This window comes from Hevea brasiliensis, chromosome 18 (genome assembly GCF_030052815.1).
Source record: "Hevea brasiliensis isolate MT/VB/25A 57/8 chromosome 18, ASM3005281v1, whole genome shotgun sequence".
Classification (NCBI taxonomy): domain Eukaryota; kingdom Viridiplantae; phylum Streptophyta; class Magnoliopsida; order Malpighiales; family Euphorbiaceae; genus Hevea; species Hevea brasiliensis.
Genome location: NC_079510.1, coordinates 47,343,947 through 47,364,876, shown reverse-complemented (window position 1 = coordinate 47,364,876; position 20,930 = coordinate 47,343,947). Strand labels below are relative to the sequence as shown.

General features: G+C 32.9%; 1 protein-coding gene and 1 non-coding gene across 4 annotated transcripts; both read left to right on the top strand.

The window, feature by feature from the left end:
* The first annotated feature begins 5,373 nt into the window (after nt 1–5,373).
* On the top strand, nt 5,374–5,447 carry TRNAI-AAU (transfer RNA isoleucine (anticodon AAU)). The gene has a single exon. It is a non-coding gene; the product is annotated as a tRNA-Ile (tRNA).
* A 1,037-nt stretch (nt 5,448–6,484) lies between these two features.
* Nucleotides 6,485–11,091, top strand: LOC110649603 (probable alpha,alpha-trehalose-phosphate synthase [UDP-forming] 7). Of its 3 annotated transcripts, none has more exons than XM_021804251.2 (4): nt 6,485–6,662; nt 6,970–8,999; nt 9,073–9,346; nt 10,094–11,091. In XM_021804251.2, the coding sequence occupies exons 2-4, from the start codon at nt 7,012–7,014 to the stop codon at nt 10,430–10,432; spliced, it is 2,601 nt and encodes an 866-aa protein (XP_021659943.2). In that variant the 5' UTR covers nt 6,485–6,662; nt 6,970–7,011; the 3' UTR covers nt 10,433–11,091. The 3 variants fall into 3 exon arrangements, with proteins under 3 accessions (XP_021659943.2, XP_021659932.2, XP_057996407.1); XM_021804240.2 differs by having other exon boundaries at nt 6,491–6,662; nt 6,921–8,999; XM_058140424.1 differs by having other exon boundaries at nt 6,491–6,662; nt 6,807–8,999.
* Nucleotides 11,092–20,930: the final 9,839 nt, after the last annotated feature.

Genomic DNA, 20,930 nt, shown 5'->3' with positions numbered 1-20,930 from the left:
CAAGAGCCTCTAACCCAATAGAAACAGAGAAAACTTGGAAAGCAGAAAACATAAAATGATGGAGGTGGATTGGAAATGGTTGGTTTAGGGGTCTACTTGTCAAGAAATGGCATGCCCCTCGGCATTTCTCCAAAGAAAAGAGAAAAAGCCCCCCCAAAAAAAAGGCTATAATTGCGTCTCCATCCATCACAAGCCAAACTGTCTGTTACTTTTGTGAAAATATATATGTTATAATGAATTAATAAACTAAGAAACTCTAAATATTGATGAAGTCAAGAATTAACCCAGATCCTATACATAAATGAAATCTTCAAATCCATGGCAATACAAATCTATGCGAGGATTTGTTGTGCAGAGTCAAGAATTTTAGATTCTGCACATACGGATTATTAATAAATATCATATAATATATAACAAGATGATGCATAATTTCCGGCAATAAAGTTGTCTCCCTGAAGACATGCATCATCACCATCATATCATCAACTTTGACACGGCTTCAAGAGTATACACATGAGGCTTAATTTCTTTAGTTCTGATTTCTAAGATCACTAGGAAAGCGTCTCTTTACTAATTGCTCCAACTTTTCTTTGAAAGGTTGCCGCCCGTGTACTAGACTTTGACTTTTAACTCATGTAACCCCATCACTTCATGAGTATTTCAGAGAAATTCAACACACTTTTCATTCCCTTCCATTCTTTCCTTTCTCTTGCCTTTTTTCTTTATGTATTAAAATGGCGAAATTATTAATATTGCAACAAAATTTAGCACTACATGGAACATTTTAAATCAAGATTAATTTTCATTATTTAACCTTCAACTTTCATTAATTAATAATTCATTGAGCCAAACAAATAAAGCTTATTCATAGTCAATCTTTAATCTTCACAATAAGTACAAATGACAAAAACTCTCAACCAAGTTATGTTCATCACATTGAACAGGCCAAACCAATTGTATTAGACACATAGCATTGATGCATGCAGTCTTGTTTCGAGGTTAAGATGCAATAGGAGTACTATCTTTAAACCCTTTTAATTAAATGATTTGAAAGCGTAGTGATCACTGATCAGATAGATATAAATATTAAATAATCAATGGGGGACAAGATGAAAAACTTAGGAAACAACAGATCATAAAAGTTGCAACCAAAAGTTTCCTTTGTTTAAGGCAACACAAGGGCTCCACAAACGGCCCGTTGCTACACAGAAAAGCCCTCAACAAACTAAATCAAGCATTATTTGCACATGTGTTCGTGTTCCTATGCCCATTCCTCCTCTCTTTGTCCACCATATCACTCACTAACCTCACTACTCTTCATTAAACCATACTTTTCAACACCAATCTTTTTTTTCCTTCTTCAAATGTGTAACGCCCTGTTCCAACTACTAGAGGATGCTTTGGCCCACCCCATTCTGAGCCTCACAGTTTCGTCCCGTCCCATAGGTGAAATGAAGAACTTTATAGGAGGTCACCCATCTAAGATTTCTCTCAAGCGAACACGCTTAACCCCGGATTTCTTCTAACTTTTCAAGCAATTGTACCTCTAGTGATTAGTTTCCCCCATTTCAATGTATGATTCAATTCATTCATGTGCCCCGCATTTCACTACCCTAGGTAGCTTCGCCATCCTAAAAGCCTGTCAGATGTTTACTCTCTTATGCCACTCCTCGCCCTCATCAGACCGATTTCCCGAGTCGGATCGTCACAAAATGGAATGTCGAAATTACTTTTCTTTAAAATATAATTAATATTATGACTTAATTGAGAATTAATTAATGGCAACATCTTTTCACTAAAGAGGAGATCTTGTGTCCAGATTTTCCCCCCTCCAATTGGGGAAAAAACAAAAAGATAGTCTAATATTTGGTCAAGGTTACTATGAATGGGATTTTTTTTTTAATATTTTATAAATTTTTAAAAGAAATAAATAGTATTAAAATTTAAATTCTAATTAATTTTTTACATGCATTATGAGAAAAATACTCATCACAGACTATCCCATGACTTTTTCATATCTATTTCTTAACTACATTTAAAAAACCTAAATGAGGGTTGCGTAATTTTGTCATGCATGTGAAAAGATTGAAAACATTAGTCAAAGACATCATACGAGCAGCCTACCTCAAATCTTTGACAGTTTGACTATCGAGGTACGACCACACGTGTGTCACTTTTTCACCCCAAAACTTCCACTCGTGTCTCTAATTAATTCTAATTGGTCTATTGCAGCCAATGACATAGCCACGACTTATTTTCAGGAGCTAAAACAATACTTCATATATATTTCTGGCCTAGACCCGGTTATCGGGTTGATTTCAACTCAAATAAGTTTGGAATCAAAATCGTGAATCCCAAAATCTTGGTTTTAATTTCGATTTTAATTCATTTTGATTCAAAATTAATGATTTTTTAAAAAAATTTTAAGTAAAAAAAAAAGCGATTCATTCCTGAATTGTTTGATTTTTTTGACCGGTTCGGATCTAATTTCAAATCTGAACCGGTACTTGCCCCCGTCTACCTCTAGCGAAATCGTCACCCACTGCAACTGACCCTAATAACAAACAGAATGAAATAATTAGTGCTTCATGAATATATAATAATTTAATTAATTACTAAGGAAAAAAGAAATTTCATCGGAAGCCAACTTTTTTAATTTCCGGTTGAAGACAAAGTTGACACGGTTTCGACCTTGCATTTATTGATTTGGTTAGCCAATTTTTAAACTTAGCCAAAATATACTCCACAAGATTAATGCTTCCACCTTCCAAGCATATACCCACGTACTCTGTTCCACCCACAAATCCAACTAATTCTTTGTCATACTTGATTAATTAGTTCTTGAAAATTTAAAATTTTTATAATTATAATTTTTAAAAATTATCTTTTAAATACATAAATCTCATATTTTAAATCTATGATGAATTAAATTTAGATAAAAAATTTTCTCTTTGAGTGATAGGTAGAGTACTGTAATGATAAAAAATAATATCCTACGTTTACAATTTAAGAAAAAAAAAGAATATTTTAGAAAAATAGAAGAAACTAGTGATCACATTAAGGAGGAAAAAAAAAAAACTCCTTTACCATTAAAGACATTTTGCATTTCTTTTGTGAAAAGGGGTTTTCACATAAGCTAATTTCCTTTCTTGAAGAAAATGATACTCGAGTATTCAACAGTTATGAAGAAAGAAACAAAACGATCATCAACAATGAGCCCATGAAAGAAAAAGTCGACTTATTACATAAATAAAATACAGCGGCCCATATGTATAGATACATATATATAAACAAAGGTATATATATAAATTAACATGTGATCAATGACCAACTCCATGGCTTGGCACTGAAGATAACTCATGAAAATTATGCTTAAGTACAGGTCTATTACTTGGTGTCGAAGGGGGGATGATCTTCCTACCGTTGAGTACTACAGGGGATGCAGCTGCCCCATCTACTGTAAGTGTAGCGTGAAATGCTTCTCCACCTTGATAACTGGGGCTTAATACAACCCTAGACGTGAACGGAGAGTAGAATATGCGAGCTGCAGAGATGGTATCCGCCATGAACACGAATAATATAAAGACCGAAATTGCCAAGATACTGCAGAAGAAAGAAATTTTTGGATTGAATGCAACGATGATATCTAATATTACGTAGCTTTAGTTTCTAAATATTGGCTACTGGTTCAGGGTTACTACTATATTCAGGAGTCTGATCAGGTGATGGCAAGGCAAGGTGACTAGGGTGGTGGCCTTTATATACATACCATTACAAGGATTTTTCTTTTTCTTTTTAATATAAAATTATATTACAAGATTAAGATCGTTTTCACATAATTATAAATATATCCAGCCGCGTCCATAATTATATTTTATAAAACTAACATAAAGGATAATAACATATAAGACTATTTTTGTATATAAGAATACTCAGAACTCGCAATGATATAGAGCTTAATGGTTGGTAAGTACAACCTCCTAACTTTAATGAAGAACTAGATACTACTATATTTCTGATACGTGTAAAAATAATAATTGTAATTAATAAGTGCTTTACAACCTTATTAAGATTGTTAATGTGCGAATTAAAATTAAATAAAAAATATTTTTAATTGTTAAATATTAAATAAACAAGGAAGAATTTGGAATCTGAAAAGAGGAAAGTGTATGCAATTGCTACAATTGTGACCTATATTTATTTATGTTGACTTTTAGCATAGATTAAGTGACCTCCCTCAATTAATGAATATCAATAACTTTTTGAAAATTTACAAAAGAGAATAGAGAAAATATATATAACATAGGATTCGGTTGATTTTTATCTATCACCCTTTATTTGAAATGTAAAATTTTGTGAAAATTTAACTCAATTAATTTCTTTTTAGTTAATTTTCATATTTAGAATAAAAAAATTTATTTTTTTTATTTTACAAAATTTTTATTTAAAAAATAAAATCACGTATGATTATATAAGAACTTCTTTAAATTCCTGTATTATAAATGATTTATTTCAAATAAGCCTAAGAGAATTGCACCAGGCAAGAAAGTTTTTATTTATTTATATAATATTAGTACATTTTATTTCAATCTAGATAAGCTTAATTTTTGGATTTAAAATCAAATTGAGTAATAAATTAAAGATATTCATTTGATTTAACAGTTGATAATTAGTAATTATTACAAGTAATAAATAATTGACTGTTGATAATTATTTATTATTATATATTATATTTGTTTTATTTAAAAAGCAAGCAATGACAAAAATTACATTTAACATTAATTTTGTATGAATATTTGTCATAAATAAGAAAAATTTTCATCTACAAATATAAATGACATAATTATTTAGCTCATTATTTATAATATGTTAATAATTATTTATTGTTTTTAATAAATAAAAATAACAAAATTATTATTTTATTATTAATTAGTTTTAGTAGAAGATCTTAATTCAAATAAAAAATAAATACCAACTAATTAATTAATAAAGAAAAAGTTTCAAAATGAAATTTTTATAATAAACTCTATGAGATCTCAAACAGCAAATAAAAATCATTAATTTTTTTTTTAGTATTATCATAAAAAGTAACTTTTAGTAAGCAAATCAAATAAATCCATCTAATTATAAGCCTTTTAAAATTTATTTAGATTTTATTGATAAATTTTAAATATTATAAAAGAAAATATTCTTTTTTGCTCTTCAATTGATAGATATCTGAATTTATTAAATCTTAAATTCAAATATTTTCAAGGGGACATTTGATAGATATTTGAATATATTGACTTAGTGAAAGGTTGAAGGTCTATCTTCAGTTATGCATTTTTGGTCCATCAAATTTATGTTAATATAATATATACTAAATAAACAACTGGCCTATTAGCTCAGTTGGTTAGAGCGTCGTGCTAATAACGCGAAGGTCGCAGGTTCGAGACCTGCATGGGCCATTTTTCCAATTATTTTGCAACACACTTGCACAGTGTTTATCTGCATAAAATCTTTTAACACATCCTCAACTTCTTTTTTCGATGCTTTCTTTGTCCTAAATTTCTTTGCTCTGATTACTTATGGGTGTATTTTGCTTTTCAGACTTGTAATTTGGGATGGCATCGAGCATTTTCATTCCTAGAGGAATGATAATAACATATTTTAGCGAAGCAGCAGAAACGAAGAAAGAAAGAGACACAGTATTGCAGGAAACTAGATTTAGATATAACGTTTCCTATAATCTGCATCCAATTAAGAGAGAAATGCAAGAAACTAAGTGAAGATTAACAAATAGATAGAGTAATTTCTAAGTTCAGAAAAATGGAGAAAATCAAGAAATATGGTTTTTGAAGGCTATGGGTTTTCTTATTCCAAGACGTAAAAAATGAGAGAATAAAGAACATGAGAAACCTGACAAAGCAATCCTGCAGACATTTCGTAGTCAATACGAAGGAAAATGAGAATAGGCAACTAATGGAGTGAAATCCTGAGCAGTCCGCCACCATTAAAATTGTGAATTTTATTCTGCAATAATTATTTAAATTACAACGTCTATAGAATATGTTAAGCATTTTCCTCAAATTCCTTGACGGAATCTTCCTGATTATAATTAAAAAAAAAAACAAATTTTGTCTTTAAAAGGTGAAATAAATTTAATTTAAAATAAAAAGAAAAGGGAAAATAAATTTCATTATTTCTTGGTGATGGATTGTTGAAGACAAAAGGTCTAACGTTGGTACGAACAAAACATGATTGGTTCCCATTAATTGTCACGAAACTACAAAGAAACATGTGACCTTTTTGTTGAATGGATGTGCAACGACGTGTGGGACCTGATCTCAGAAACGTGTCCTTGTTTTTCTCTTGACAAGTATGCCTGTAAGTTAGCAGTGCAGAGAAAAGGCGCGTGCACTAAAAACTCAACAATGCCAGCTGGCTTTACTGGGTAATCTACCGGCCGATCTTATCCTCTTCAATATTAAAAAAAATGTTTTTTTTTTTTTTGGAAGAGGAAAATAAAGGGAGGTAGAGATTGTAAATGTCTCTTCAGAAATGGAGAGGGACCAAACCAAACCCTAGATTTCTTTCTTGTGCAGATAAAATTACAATTTTTTTTATTCGATTTCGGATCCAAAAGAGGGAAAGATACAAACTTTCTTCGTTTCAAAACTGAGGTTAGTTTTCAATACTTTGTTTATTTCTGTTACATTTTATGTCATACGTTAAACTCCATTAATTTAGTATTTATCGCTCTTCTTTTTTTTCTTTTTTTTATGTGAATTTATCTTCTTTTTTTTTTTTTTTCTCCCTTGTTAAAGGGTTTGCGTGTATCTATATTTGGATTTCTTTAACTTAGTTGGAAGCATTCATTGATTGTGCGCTTTAGAATTGCTTTCTGTGTGATGATATATATATTTTCATACTTACTTCAGATCCTGCTCAATCTCCGATTCTGTTTATAAGTTTGAGATCTTGTGATAGATTCTGTGAATTGTAAAGGGTTTTCAAAAGAAGAGCGTGAAAATGATGTCTAGATCGTATACCAATCTCTTGGATCTAGCCTCTGGTAACTTTCCGGTACTGGGTCAACCCCGTGAAAAGAAGCGGTTGCCTCGCGTAATGACCGTTCCTGGGGACATTTCTGAGCTTGATGATGATCAGGCCAATAGCGTGTCCTCTGATGTACCCTCTTCAGTGGTTCAGGACCGAATAATCATCGTAGCCAATCAGCTACCGGTGAAAGCCAAGCGCAGACCAGATAATAAAGGATGGAGTTTTAGCTGGGATGAGGACTCGTTGTTATTGCAATTGAAAGATGGTCTGCCAGATGATATGGAGGTTATATACGTTGGTTCCTTGCGGGTTGAAGTTGATTTGAGCGAACAAGATGATGTCTCACAGCTTTTATTGGATAGGTTTAAGTGTGTCCCAGCATTTTTGCCCCCTGATATTTTGTCCAAGTTCTATCATGGGTTTTGTAAGCAACATCTGTGGCCTCTTTTTCATTATATGCTTCCCTTTTCAGTTAATCACGGTGGACGGTTTGATCGGTCTCTGTGGGAAGCATATGTGGCGGCAAATAAGATATTTTCACAAAGAGTGATTGAGGTTATAAACCCAGAGGATGACTATGTCTGGATTCATGACTATCATTTGATGGTCCTGCCCACATTTTTGAGAAGAAGGTTTAATAGATTGAGAATGGGGTTCTTTCTCCATAGTCCATTTCCTTCATCTGAAATATATAGGACCTTACCCGTAAGGGAAGAGATCCTTAAGGCTCTATTGAATTCAGATCTTATTGGCTTTCACACTTTTGATTATGCTCGTCATTTTCTCTCTTGTTGCAGTCGAATGTTGGGCTTGGAGTATCAATCAAAGAGAGGTTATATTGGGTTGGAGTATTATGGCAGGACCATTGGAATAAAGATCATGCCAGTGGGAATTCACATGGGTCAGATCGAGTCAGTTTTGAAACTTGCAGATAAGGAATGGAGAGTAGGAGAGCTAAAACAGCAGTTTGAAGGAAAAACTGTTTTGCTTGGTGTTGATGATATGGACATATTTAAAGGTGTGAATTTGAAGCTTTTGGCTATGGAACAGATGCTGAAGCAGCATCCAAAGTGGCAGGGGAGGGCAGTTTTAGTACAGATTGCTAATCCTGCTAGAGGAAAAGGGAAAGATCTTGAGGAGATACAGGCTGAAATACAGGCAAGCTGCAAGAGAATTAACGAAACTTTTGGTCAACCTGGATATGAACCAGTTGTGTTCATTGATAGGCCCATATCCCTTAGTGAAAGAGCTGCGTACTATACGATTGCAGAGTGTGTTGTAGTGGCAGCTGTGAGGGATGGGATGAATCTTACTCCTTATGAGTACATCGTATGCAGACAGGGCGTCTTTGGGCCAGAGAATAGTTCTGAATCCAGTGGACCCAAAAAGAGCATGCTGGTTGTATCAGAGTTCATTGGATGTTCTCCTTCGCTCAGTGGTGCAATTCGGGTCAATCCCTGGAACATTGAAGCAACTGCAGAGGCAATGAATGAGGCAATTTCAATGTCTGATTCTGAGAAGCAATTGCGCCATGAGAAACATTACAGGTATGTCAGCACACACGATGTGGCATACTGGTCACGAAGCTTCTTCCAAGATATGGAAAGGTGTTGCAGAGACCATTTTAGAAGGCATTGTTGGGGGATTGGCTTGAGCTTTGGTTTCAGAGTTGTCGCTCTTGATCCTAATTTCAGAAAGTTATCTATCGATGCAATTGTCTCTGCATATTTAAGGTCCAAAAACAGGGCTATATTGTTGGACTATGATGGAACTATAATGCCTCAAACATCCATCAACAGGACCCCAAGTCAAGAGGTCATATCTATCATAAATGCTCTGTGTAGTGATGTGAAGAACACTATTTTTATTGTAAGTGGTAGAGGAAGGGAAAGTTTAGGCAAGTGGTTCTCTCCTTGCAAGAAGCTTGGAATTGCTGCTGAACATGGCTTTTTCATGAGGTATGATATTCTCTTCCCTCACTTCATACTTTCTCTAACTTTGCACTTTTATCTAAATATCATGTTGTGCCAGATGGTCTGTCGACGAGCACTGGGAGACTTGTGGACAGAGTAGTGATTTCGGATGGATTCAAATAGCTGAGCCTGTCATGAAGTTGTATACAGAATCAACAGATGGCTCTTCTATTGAGACCAAGGAGAGTGCCCTAGTCTGGCATCATAGGGATGCTGATCCAGGTTTTGGAGCCAGCCAGGCCAAGGAGATGTTGGATCATTTAGAAAGCGTGCTAGCAAATGAGCCTGTTGCTGTGAAAAGTGGTCAGTTTATTGTGGAAGTAAAGCCACAGGTACATATCTTTGCTCTGCATTCAAATTTCACACTCTGTCAAAATAGACTGTACCTGTCAATGTTTGCTGATGATACTGCCTAGTTCTGGTTTCAATACCATGAAGGCAATAAATTTGCTTTTGCAGACTGCTTTATATTCTATTTTATGTAATGCTAACTTATTTACTGCTGATCTCATAACTTTTTTGGTCAAATGAATGGAGTTGTTTATGGGCACAAATTCAGGTGGTAAGGGCTTTGGGAGGGACACAAGCACAGATTTCGATTTGCTGCATTTCAGAATTGCTAAGCACTTAAATGTGGCATGGAAAATTTTGCCAATTCATGCGTGAACAACTAAGTTAACCAAATGAAAAATTGACTGTTAATGTGAAATGGTTCAAAATTTTATTTTTTAGAAGCAACTCCGCCGACAATGTAATAAAAAAAATAAAAATAAATGCATGATTTCCTCTGAAATTGTTTCAATTTTGTTTTGAATATTGAGTCAAGTTAATTGTAATAATTCATGCATGTATCATATAAATATCATAAGATAACATTGAAGATTTATTTTCTCTTAGCCTTAGATCATTCATAGGGTGGTTTATCAACTATTTCAATGTGGCTTGAACCAGAAGTAGACAATCGTTGACCACTTTTTGGATAGGGTGTTTATGGTAACTACATACTACTGCTGGGAAATCCATATACCACTTGTCAAGTATCTGATTCTGGTTTTTGACTTTTGTTTTCCATTTTTCAGGGAATCAGTAAAGGTTGCGTTGCAGAAAAGATCTTTACATCAATGGCTGAAAGTGGAAGGCAGGCCGATTTTGTATTGTGCGTTGGTGATGACAGATCAGATGAGGACATGTTTGAGATCATTGGCAATGCAATAACAAGCGGTGTTCTTTCCTCAAGTACATCAGTTTTTGCCTGTACTGTTGGACAAAAACCAAGCAAAGCCAAGTACTATTTGGATGACACAACTGATGTCATAAACATGCTTGAAGCTCTTGCAGATGCTTCAGATTCAGCACCCTCTCCAGGAAGTTCCCCTTGGAATCAACCTTTGCAGCTTAATGAAATTGCAGCTTCCTAAGCAATCTGGGAAGTATACCATACTGGCCTGTAATTGAAGGTGACAATCATTTTGTGCTCTTGTTGCAAGTGACTGTGGAAGGTACATTGTTTGGCCTGCAGGTTGATTATTGTGGCCAATTGAGAAATGTTAAGTGAGCTTGGATTTTGTCTTGTGACATAAACAGTGAATTCAACAGTTTGAAACTTGATTGTCGCCTTGGGAATGACCAAATTGTTCTCACGAGCTAAGAGGGGTTAGCGAGATACACTGGATTTATACATGGAGACTGACTTGGGGTTGTAACAAATACCAAAATAAACTTGCATGTAAACGCCACCTTTGTAGCATCACTTATATCATGTGGCGGCATGAAAATGAAGTTGTATTCTTGCCTGGAAGTAATTCAGATGGTGGGAAGTTGAAGGTTGGGGTGCAAGCATAAGCCGGTTTCAGCTGGTTGTAAGTTACCCTGTCAAGCAAATGATATACTGGTACTAATTTTTTCTTTTAAACTTGAGAATTTTTTTTCCTTTAATTTCTTTTTAAACTTTGATCAATTCCTTTTCTAGTTGAATCTGTAAATCTATACTAAAATTGGCAATTTAGTTTGTGTTTGCATCCATTGACTGAACAATTGTACTGTCATATTTCTTAGTTCAAATTTTTTGAATTCCCAATGATTCCAAATATGACAAATTCCATGTTTGAAAACAAATTACCGTCAACTGCGTACTATAGAAATTCCATGTTTGCATACAATACTGCAACAGCATCTAGGATATTAAGAATAACAATGGATTGAAAAAATTGCTTTATCTAATCATAATTAATATTTTTAAAATTTAAATTTATTTCAAATTTACTTAAAATTTATTTTCAAATATCTAAATTATTATTCTAAAATTATGCCAATTTATTTTATGTTATATTTTTTTAATTAAAAATTTATATAAAAAATTATTTTTATGAATAATTTTTATTCTAAAAATTGAATAATTTTATAAAATATTTTAATTATATTTTATATAAAATAAAATATATAAAAATTTATAAATATTATTATAAAAATATATAATTTATATTTATTTAAGTATTTATATAAAAAAAATTTGAATAATAAATATTTAACATGTAAAATTTGAATTCATCACAAATATTAAATTTTAAATTTAAATTCATTTCAAATTTAATTATATGCTATCTAAACTTGTTTTAATAAGATTCAATTGAATTGAGTGCCTACAAAAACTTGATCCATAGCTACTTGACCTTGCTATCTCTATCTACTGACAGATATAACGTTCCCTGTGATCCGCATGCAAATAAGAGAGATGCAAGCAACCAAGTGAAAGGTAACAAATAGAGCGAGTAAGTGTAATTTCGGAAAAATTCAGAAAATCATGAAATATATTTTTGTAAGCTATGGTTTTTCTTGTTCCGAGATGTAAAATGAGAGAATGTACAACATGTAATGACAAAAGGGCGAAGCGGTACTTGCAGATATTCCATAGTTAATAGGAAGGAAAATGAGAATCCTTTTCTCTGCATTTTCACGAGGAAGTAGAAAGGCCTTCTCGAGAGTGAAGGAGAGGTATGCACATAAACGGGCAACAGTCCGTTCCAATGAAATCCAGAGTTGCTCGCAACCGTCGAATTTTTTATGTTCATTCTGCAATAATCTATCACACCAGAATAAGAATGAATTGACAAACTTTTTATATATTTGATCTTAAATCAATACATTAGTCTGTGCAAAACTAAGAGCATGTCTATTCAATAACTCTACGATGCTAGCCTTGCTTAGTTCAGTATATCACTCACCTGTTTGATTCAGGTTTGAATCTCTACTCCTCAATTCCCCAACTCAAAAGAATAGAAAAGAAAAAAGGATTAACTATGGTTGAGTGCCTGCTGTGACATGAACAACTACCATACTCTACGTCAGGAAATCTTCATCTGGCTGATTTTCTTTTAAAGACTGCAATATTAACACAATTTTAGCACTTGTTCAAATAAGAATACATGGTATTTGGTCATTTACGAGTTACATTTAAACCCAAAAAGAAAATGCAAATAATTAACAAGAAGAATGATAATATATCCAGAAAGCCAATCCCAAGTATTAGTTAACATTTTGAAGTAAACTAAAAATTCATTTCCATGCATCAGAAATTAAATCATTAACAATGCGGTTGACTGCAAATGCTGCACCACGGACATAGATTAGGCAAACCATTATTAAGACCTTGAAAAGGGCCTGTGCTTCTGATCCTATTTGTGTTGAAAACTGCAAGTTCAAATAGAAAGAGAACCTAATTTTTAGAGGCTGTACATAAATTCCTGCTAGTAGATTAAGCAAGTGCATGTTTAATTGAGTGTGAATAAAACGCTTCACTGAAAATTCCATTCCATTAAACTCTATAAAATCATACATAAAATAGAAGAGATACGCAGACCTGTGCAGGGAGATCGTTGGCCATGCTCATGCATATGTTTCTTTCCACTTTCCGATGACTCGGATGGCCAAATCCAATTCTACCGAAATTTTATCCTTCTCTGAGGACATCATGTCAATGCTATAGATAGATCAGTGAATTAAAACTACAAGGGGGAGAAAGATTATTATTAGAATGAATTAATAATATAAATTTTCATTAAATGTGTTATAAATAGCTTGTATGTTAGATAATAGAGAGAGAAAAAATTTCCACATTGTTAAAATACATAAAAAGGAATAAGTAATATATATATATATATATATATATATATATATATATATATATATATATATATATATATATATATATATATATATATATATAATTCTGTTATGGCACTTGACACGTATGTGTGTGAAATAAAATAATTATCTTATTTTAATTCTCGTAAATAAATTACGAACAGATGTGTTTGTTAACAAGTAGATGTGTCTGTTAATAAATAGACATATCTATTACACATAAACAGTTATAACTATTAGAAGATAAACAAATATAATCACATCTGTTAGAGGATATACCGATTTAAATAAACAGTCATATCTGTTAGAAATAGACAGATATGTTTGCTTAGAATAGGTGCCATGATTTTTCATCATCTATAAATATGGATGAGTTTTCAATTTAGAAATATATTACTTCTATTTCTTCTACTTTTCTTCTAGTCTCTCTTAATTTGGTTCGTATAAATAGTTCTTAAGGAAAATCTTCAGGAGTTGTTGTCTACAGATTTCATGCTTTATTGTATCCTAGAGATATATTGCCATAACCTTATAGCAATCTAGTTGGGATAATTAATATGTTAAAAATAGTGATTTATCACGCCTCAAAGTCTTTTCTATACTCACTGCCTTAACAATTTTAAGGTATTAATCACAACAGAGTCGAAGACTATTCCTGCGATGAATTAAGAGTTCATAAAACTGAATCGTTTTGAAGGAACAAATTATATTCACTGAAAAGGCGAAAGCAGATAAAAAAAAGTGAAGAAGATGAATTATTGTGCAGAGGTCATATTCTCAACAACTTGTCAGATAGATTATATGATCTATTTACTTCTATAAAGTCTCCAAAGGAAATTTAGAATTTGCTGGAGTTCAAATATAATACAAAAAAAAAAGGTGTGAATAAATTTCTTATAATAAAATATTTTTGAATTTCAAATAGTTAATAATGTGTCTATTATCGATAAGTAACATATCCTTCCACGAGTTATATATTCTTGTTTCAAAACTTAAGAATTTGGAAGTGGTGGTTCCTAAGTCATTGCAAATAAGAGGAATAATAGCAAAAGTTACTCCTAGTTTGAATGTTTATGGGAAAAAATTTTACATACTACATAAAACTTTTTTCTTAAACAGATTCAGAACCACTTGCACATTGAAAAAGTTTTTTATGTGATAATTTGTCTCATATTGATGACATGCTTATAATTAGAAAAAAATATAAGGCTATAATATGATGCTAAAGCTCACGGTAAATGTGTTAAAGAAGTTAATAAAATTTATATGCATAAGTTGAAAGACACATTTTATATGCATAAATCTTAATTCGTGTTGATTGTGTTTATCACTAACAAAGAAGAGGATATTGTTAGAAATAGTTAGTGATATGAAAAGTTATCGCATAATTGAAAGAGTTATGTCTGTTCATTAAAATGCATCAAAACTAACTTATTATTATTAATAATTAAATCTCTTCTAAGAGGTATAAGTAAACAAATATAATTATTCTAAGAGATATAAAATAAACGTTTGTATTTGTTGTAAGAGGTATAATCGAATAAATGTAATTATTCTGAGAAATACAAAGTAAACTATTATATCTATTATAAAAGGTATAAGTGAATATATATAATTATTCTAATAAATAAAGTGAACTGTTGTAACACCCCAAGATTTTAAATTTTATTATTTTATGAGCATTATTGGTATTTTAATTTTATTTAAATTTTAGAAAATTTTTTTGAGATTTTTTCGGATTTTGAAAATCGGGTTTGATTTTTCGAAAATATAAACTTTGATGATTTTTAAAAATTAATTTAAAGACCACGTGGTAAAATTAAAAATATATTTGGAATCTACGAATTTTTCTGAGTTTTCTGGAATTTTTTCGAAATTTTTGGATCTCGTTTTCGGTCCCGAGGCAGAGTAAAAATTCAAAATTTTGTATCCTGAATCGGAACGATCGAATCGAACCGGACCGGACCGGATCGGACCGATCGAATCGGACCAGCCTTTTCTTTTTCTTCCTTCTTCCTCCCGCGCGCGTCCGACCTCCTCCCCTTCTCTCTCTCTTTTCTCTCTCCTCCCTCCTCCCCTTGCCGCGCCGCCACCTCCCCTGCCTCCCCAGCTCGCCAGCGCAGACTCCCAGCCGTCCCAGCCCACCGGCCGCAGCCCCAAACGGCCGAAAAACGCGCGCGAACGCTCCTCCCTTGCGCGCGCGACTTTTCGACTTCCCGGCCAAAATTCGGCCGATCCGGTCACCAATCGGATCGGGTCTTGTATCTAAACTCATCTACTCGTCGAGAGCTTTCCATAGACACCAAGAACACCGAAATCCATCAAGCGGTTTGTCCAATTTTTGCTCGGGAAGTTTTAGCCCATTTTGACTTTCAGGCTAGATTTCTCGCAAACCATGAACCCCACGAGAAAACCGGGAGTACCAGAGCGCTCCACTCGTCGAGAGCTTCGCGGGGATATAAATTTTAAAATTTTCTGACACCGTTTTTCGGTGGGTCTCACGGAACTTCGCAGTATTTTTCCGAGCATTAAATGAGCTTAGAAAATTCTGAAAAATTTATTTACTAACCCCCGTGTTGTGGGCTTCATGTAGGTATCCTCAATTAGCGAAAATTAGACAGTTGACTAAGTTTGTGAATTTCCGGCCAGACAGACTCGTTACCGGAAAAGTCTCCGAATTGGACCGAGGTTTTGGCTACCCCCCATTGTCAGACGTCCCGAGCGCGTTCCCGAAGTCGGAATCGGCAAAAGTAAACCCGAACCTTGCTTTTTCGTAATTTTCTAGTGCTTAAATAGGATTAAAAAATTCATAAAATATTCGTGGTAGCTCAGAAAATTATTATTATTTTTGCAATAGCCTAGTAATATTGCTAAGGACCGCGGGGCAAAGTTTTAGAATTTTTAGAGCTTGTTTGGGTAAGTTTTGCAAAAATGATCAATTATAATGACTAAATTGAAATTTTACATATTGTGATGGATGACTGATTTGATGGGCCCAGGAGGGGCTGTGTGATGTGATTGAGTTGTGGATATATGGATTGTGAATATAGAAGTGTGTTTTGAGCCATTTTGCAGGTTGGGTAGGTCCCAAGTATAGGGGAGACTCTGCCGGATTTTCGGCACGACTTAGGACGTATTTGGTCTTTTCTTGATTGTATTGAGTCATTTGTATTAAATAATTATAATGTAATTGTCAGGTGAGCCGGGACAGCCTTCTTCCTCCGCCCAGCCGCCACAGTGACCGTTGTCAAGTCTGTGAGTAAAATATTAATTTTAATTATAATTTTACTATTATTATATGTTCAAGCATGCCCATGCATCACTTATATGCATATATCTATGTAGATAAACTTTAGGCACGATTTATGTTGCATTCATAACTGTGAAAGTGCCATGTATGTTGTTGTGGTAATTTGGAGCAGTGTGCGTGCGTTGGCGTGCGTGTGATGTGGTGTGGACTATGGATAGGAGGGGTAGACACGGCTTGAGATCTTCGCTGGGACCCGGTCCTTCGGGGTAGACACGGCTTGAGTTCTTCGCTGGGACCCCGATTTGGTTTATTAAGCGAAAGTCCGGCTTGAGTTCTTCGCTGGCACCAGGTTGGATTTAAGAGAGCTGTATAGGGGATCAGCTCCCATATATTATGATTGATACTACTGGGTGTGTGAGTGCTCCAAATTACCTTTTTGATGTTATGATGTGATATTATTGCTGGTATTGCATTTCACTCTACAGGGTGCATTAGTTTTAGATAGTTATAGAAATTATGGTTAAAATTGATATTTTACTCTCTGAGTCGAACGCTCACTCCTGTTCAATATTTTTTCAGGCCATAGGAGAATATTTTTGAGGTTAACCTGCTTTCTTCCTCGCAGATCGATTATTAATGTTTGTATAAACTTGTTAAATCTCAGAATTTTCGCATGTGTTAGAAATGTTTATTTGATGTGGGTCTGTAAACTAAATTATTACTTTGGACCTGTAAACTTAATATTCTATGCATGTTTGATGGATTAGATGAGGGAGCTGAGCTCCCATTTATTTTTATGCTGATGAGTATGTAGAGGGTGAGTTGAGCTCCCCAATTGAGTATTTACTGTGTTTACAGGTCGGGTGAGTCAAAAACTCCCCGTTGGTAGGTCCATTTTATGGCCGGACTCTGTCCGGTTGATTTCTTAAAATTAAGCCCAAATGGGCCTTAGAGTTGGGTTAAGTGAATAGTTAGGCTTACAACGGGCCTCGGGGGCTTTAAGCTGGCCCAGGTCCTAGTGCCGGTCCGGCCCATAGGTTGGGTCGTGACAACTGTTCTATATGTTCGAAGAGGTACAAATGCTTTATAAAAAGCAATTTGGAATATAAATCTATTAACTTTTCTCTTTTATCTCTTCTCTTCTCTTCATTTCTACATATGTTCAAAGAGGTACAAATGCTTTATAAAAAGCAATTTGGAATATAAATCTAATAACTTTTCTCTTTTATCTCTTCTCTTCTCTTAATTTTTACATATGTTCGAAGAGGTACAAATGCTTTATAAAAAACAATTTGGAATATAAATCTATTAACTTTTCTCTTTTATCTCTTCTCTTCTCTTCATTTTTACCCGCAATCAATATTATTTTTCTTTAATTTATTCTTAGGAGAATTCTAAAATTTATTGTCTAGAATTCTGTTTTGCCTGTTATCCTGGAGGAATCTGCCTAAACTATCCCGAACATAGACATTGGTCTATTGTGATGACGATTGTGGAATCTCTGCAAGAATTAAGTTACCATCCATGACTCTATCGAAAATTGATGCCTTAATTAGATGTCCCTCAAAATAAATAATGAATGTGTCCAATAATTATTCGGGTGACTACTCCTGTCTATCTATGCCTTTGTGGCATAAATCCTTAGTGCCGTGGTAGTGGTATGGGAAGACGGTGCTTACCAGTAGACTTGATTCTATTATGATTGTATAAATTTCATTTCTAGAAAATGCTGTCTAAGGAAGTAGTTCTTAAGTGAAACCGATGTGACTCTACCATCTTGTCTAGGCATTACCTAGTGCACCTTATGCAATTCTTGTAGATAATCTTTCACCTAATGGCACATGACCCCCACGCCACATAAGATATGCTAGCAAACATAGTGTCGAACCTTGGAAAGAAATTTCAAGCGTTTTTTGCAAATTTAAAAAGAACTAAACTATGGATTGTTCTGTGATGAATTTTAAATTGTGCTAAAATCATATAAAGAGCTGTATACATATAAAGATTTGTGTCTATTGGCTAAAAGATATAACTAAATGAAGAAATGCAATTCTTCTTAATAGTTATATTCATGAAAAGATGAATTTGTTAGCAAAAATGTTGATATACTTTGAGTAGTAAATATAAAAGCTTTACAAGTCATTTGTAAGGAGTAACAAAAGGATAAATGAGTGTATATTTTTGTATGTACAAGTTTGGCTTGTTTCTTAATTTTTAGAGACTCTCATTTTAAACAAGTTGTAGAGCAATTTATTTTTACAAATAAGGTACATATCTAGATTGTGAATTATCTATAGTAGACTAGTGAAATAAATATGGTAGAGATTCTAGGGTTATATAAATGCCAGTTGGATAACTAGTACTAAGGATAATAAGTCAACCTTCGGCTGAGTGTTTATCTTGGATGAAGGTGTTAGCTCTTGGGCATCAAAGAAATAAACTTGTATAGCTCATTTTACAATGGAATCTGAGTTTATAGCTTTGGCAACTGCATGTAAAGAAATAAAATGGCTGAGAAACTTATTTATCAAATATTAAGTTGTGGCCACAACCGATGCCATCTATTTTTTTACATTATGATAAACATGAATATAAGAGACAATTAGTCTCCGATAGTGTTATTACCATGTTTATGTTAAATCATGTAATAATTTAGCAGATCCTTTAATAAAAGAGCTATCAAGAGTTATGATCATAAATACATGTGCTGGATTAAGATTTAGAATATTCCATTAAATTTACTAGTGACAGGAACCCTACTTTATAGTATTATTACTAAATAAAGTTTAAAGGGTAACAACAAGTCATTAGTAAATGTTATAATTAAGTATTTAATGTACTAAGTTAATGGAATGAAGATGAGTATTTATACTCTTAATGAAATTTAATATTATTACAAATGAAACTGCACCTATATGAACATAGGAAGTGGTGCTGCTTCAACAAAAAGTGAGAATAACTTTTATAAATGTTTATGAAAACAGGAGGTAGCACAAAGTCATATTCGTGCTAAAATTTTGATAAACTTTTAATTCGAACTAATTGGTTCATTTGTGTAGTATTTCCAATTCTATTTAATAGGAATCTAAGTTTAAACTAATGCCACCATGATTTCTTTAAAACTTTAAAATGTTTACATTAAGGAAAAGTTTAAATCAAAAGATACTATTCATTATGCATGAAACAATGGAATCTAACAATACAAGTTAAGGAGAGAATTGTTATAAATAGCGTATATGTTAGATAATAGAGAGAGAAAGAATTCCCACATTGTTAAAATACATAAAAAGGAAGAAGTGAAATATATATATATATATATATATATATATATATATATATATATATATATATATATATATATATATATATATTTAAATAAATATATATTATTCTGTTGTGATATTTGATACGTATGTGTGTAAAATAAAATAATTATCTTATTTTAATTCTCGTAAATAAATTACAAACAAATGTGTTTGTTAATAAGTAGATATATCTGTTAATAAATAGACATGTATATTACACACAAACAGCTATAACTGTTGGAAGATATATTTTTTAATAAATTAATATAATCATATTCGTTAGAGGATATATCGATTCAAATAAATAATTATATCTGTTAGAAATAGACAGATATGTTTGTCTAGAATAGGTACCATGACCTTTCATCATCTATAAATATGGATGAGCTTTTAATTCAGAAATATACTACTTCTATTTCTTCTTCTTCTTCTTCTCTTCTAGTCCTCTAAATTTGGTTCGTATAAATAGTTCTTAAGGGAAATCTTTAGGAGTTGCTGTATGCAGATTTCAGGCTTTGTTGTATCCTGTAGGTATATTGCCATAACCTTGCAACAATTTAGTGAGGGCAATTAATACCCTAAAGATAGTGATTCATCACGCTTCAAAACCTATTCTATACTCATTGCCTCAACAGAATGAATCTCACGAATAGCCATGTTGGTTTTGCATTGAGCCATTATCTGTTTCTTATTTTGTGCGCTTGAAGATGGTAGTCTAGTGATCCATTGTTTTCCTTTCCCCATAAATGAAGTATTCAAATTTTATACTTTTCCTGCAGATTCACCAATGGTGCCTTTCTTGATCATATTGAACAATCCAAGGTTTATTATTCTTTCATCAAGAATTCAGGAACACACAACATATGGGTAATCTAGGGAGTTTTTATAATAATACTTCTTGATAATTTTTGACATACTAACCAAAATTATTATTGGCATAGTGTCATGCATGGGATTGCCTAAATTAGCAGGCAATAGTCTTAGGGCCTGTTTGATTTAATTGTTGAATATAGCTAATAACTGTTAACTGATAGTTGTTACTATTAGCTGATAGCTGGTAGTTGATGATAACTGATTTATGTTAAGTGTTTGGTAAAATTAAGTTTAACTGTTACTGTTGATATGTAAAATGATAAATAATGGTATATATCATACAATTTATTTTATTATTGAAATAAATATAAAATTACAAATTTATTTTATTATATTATTTATTTTATT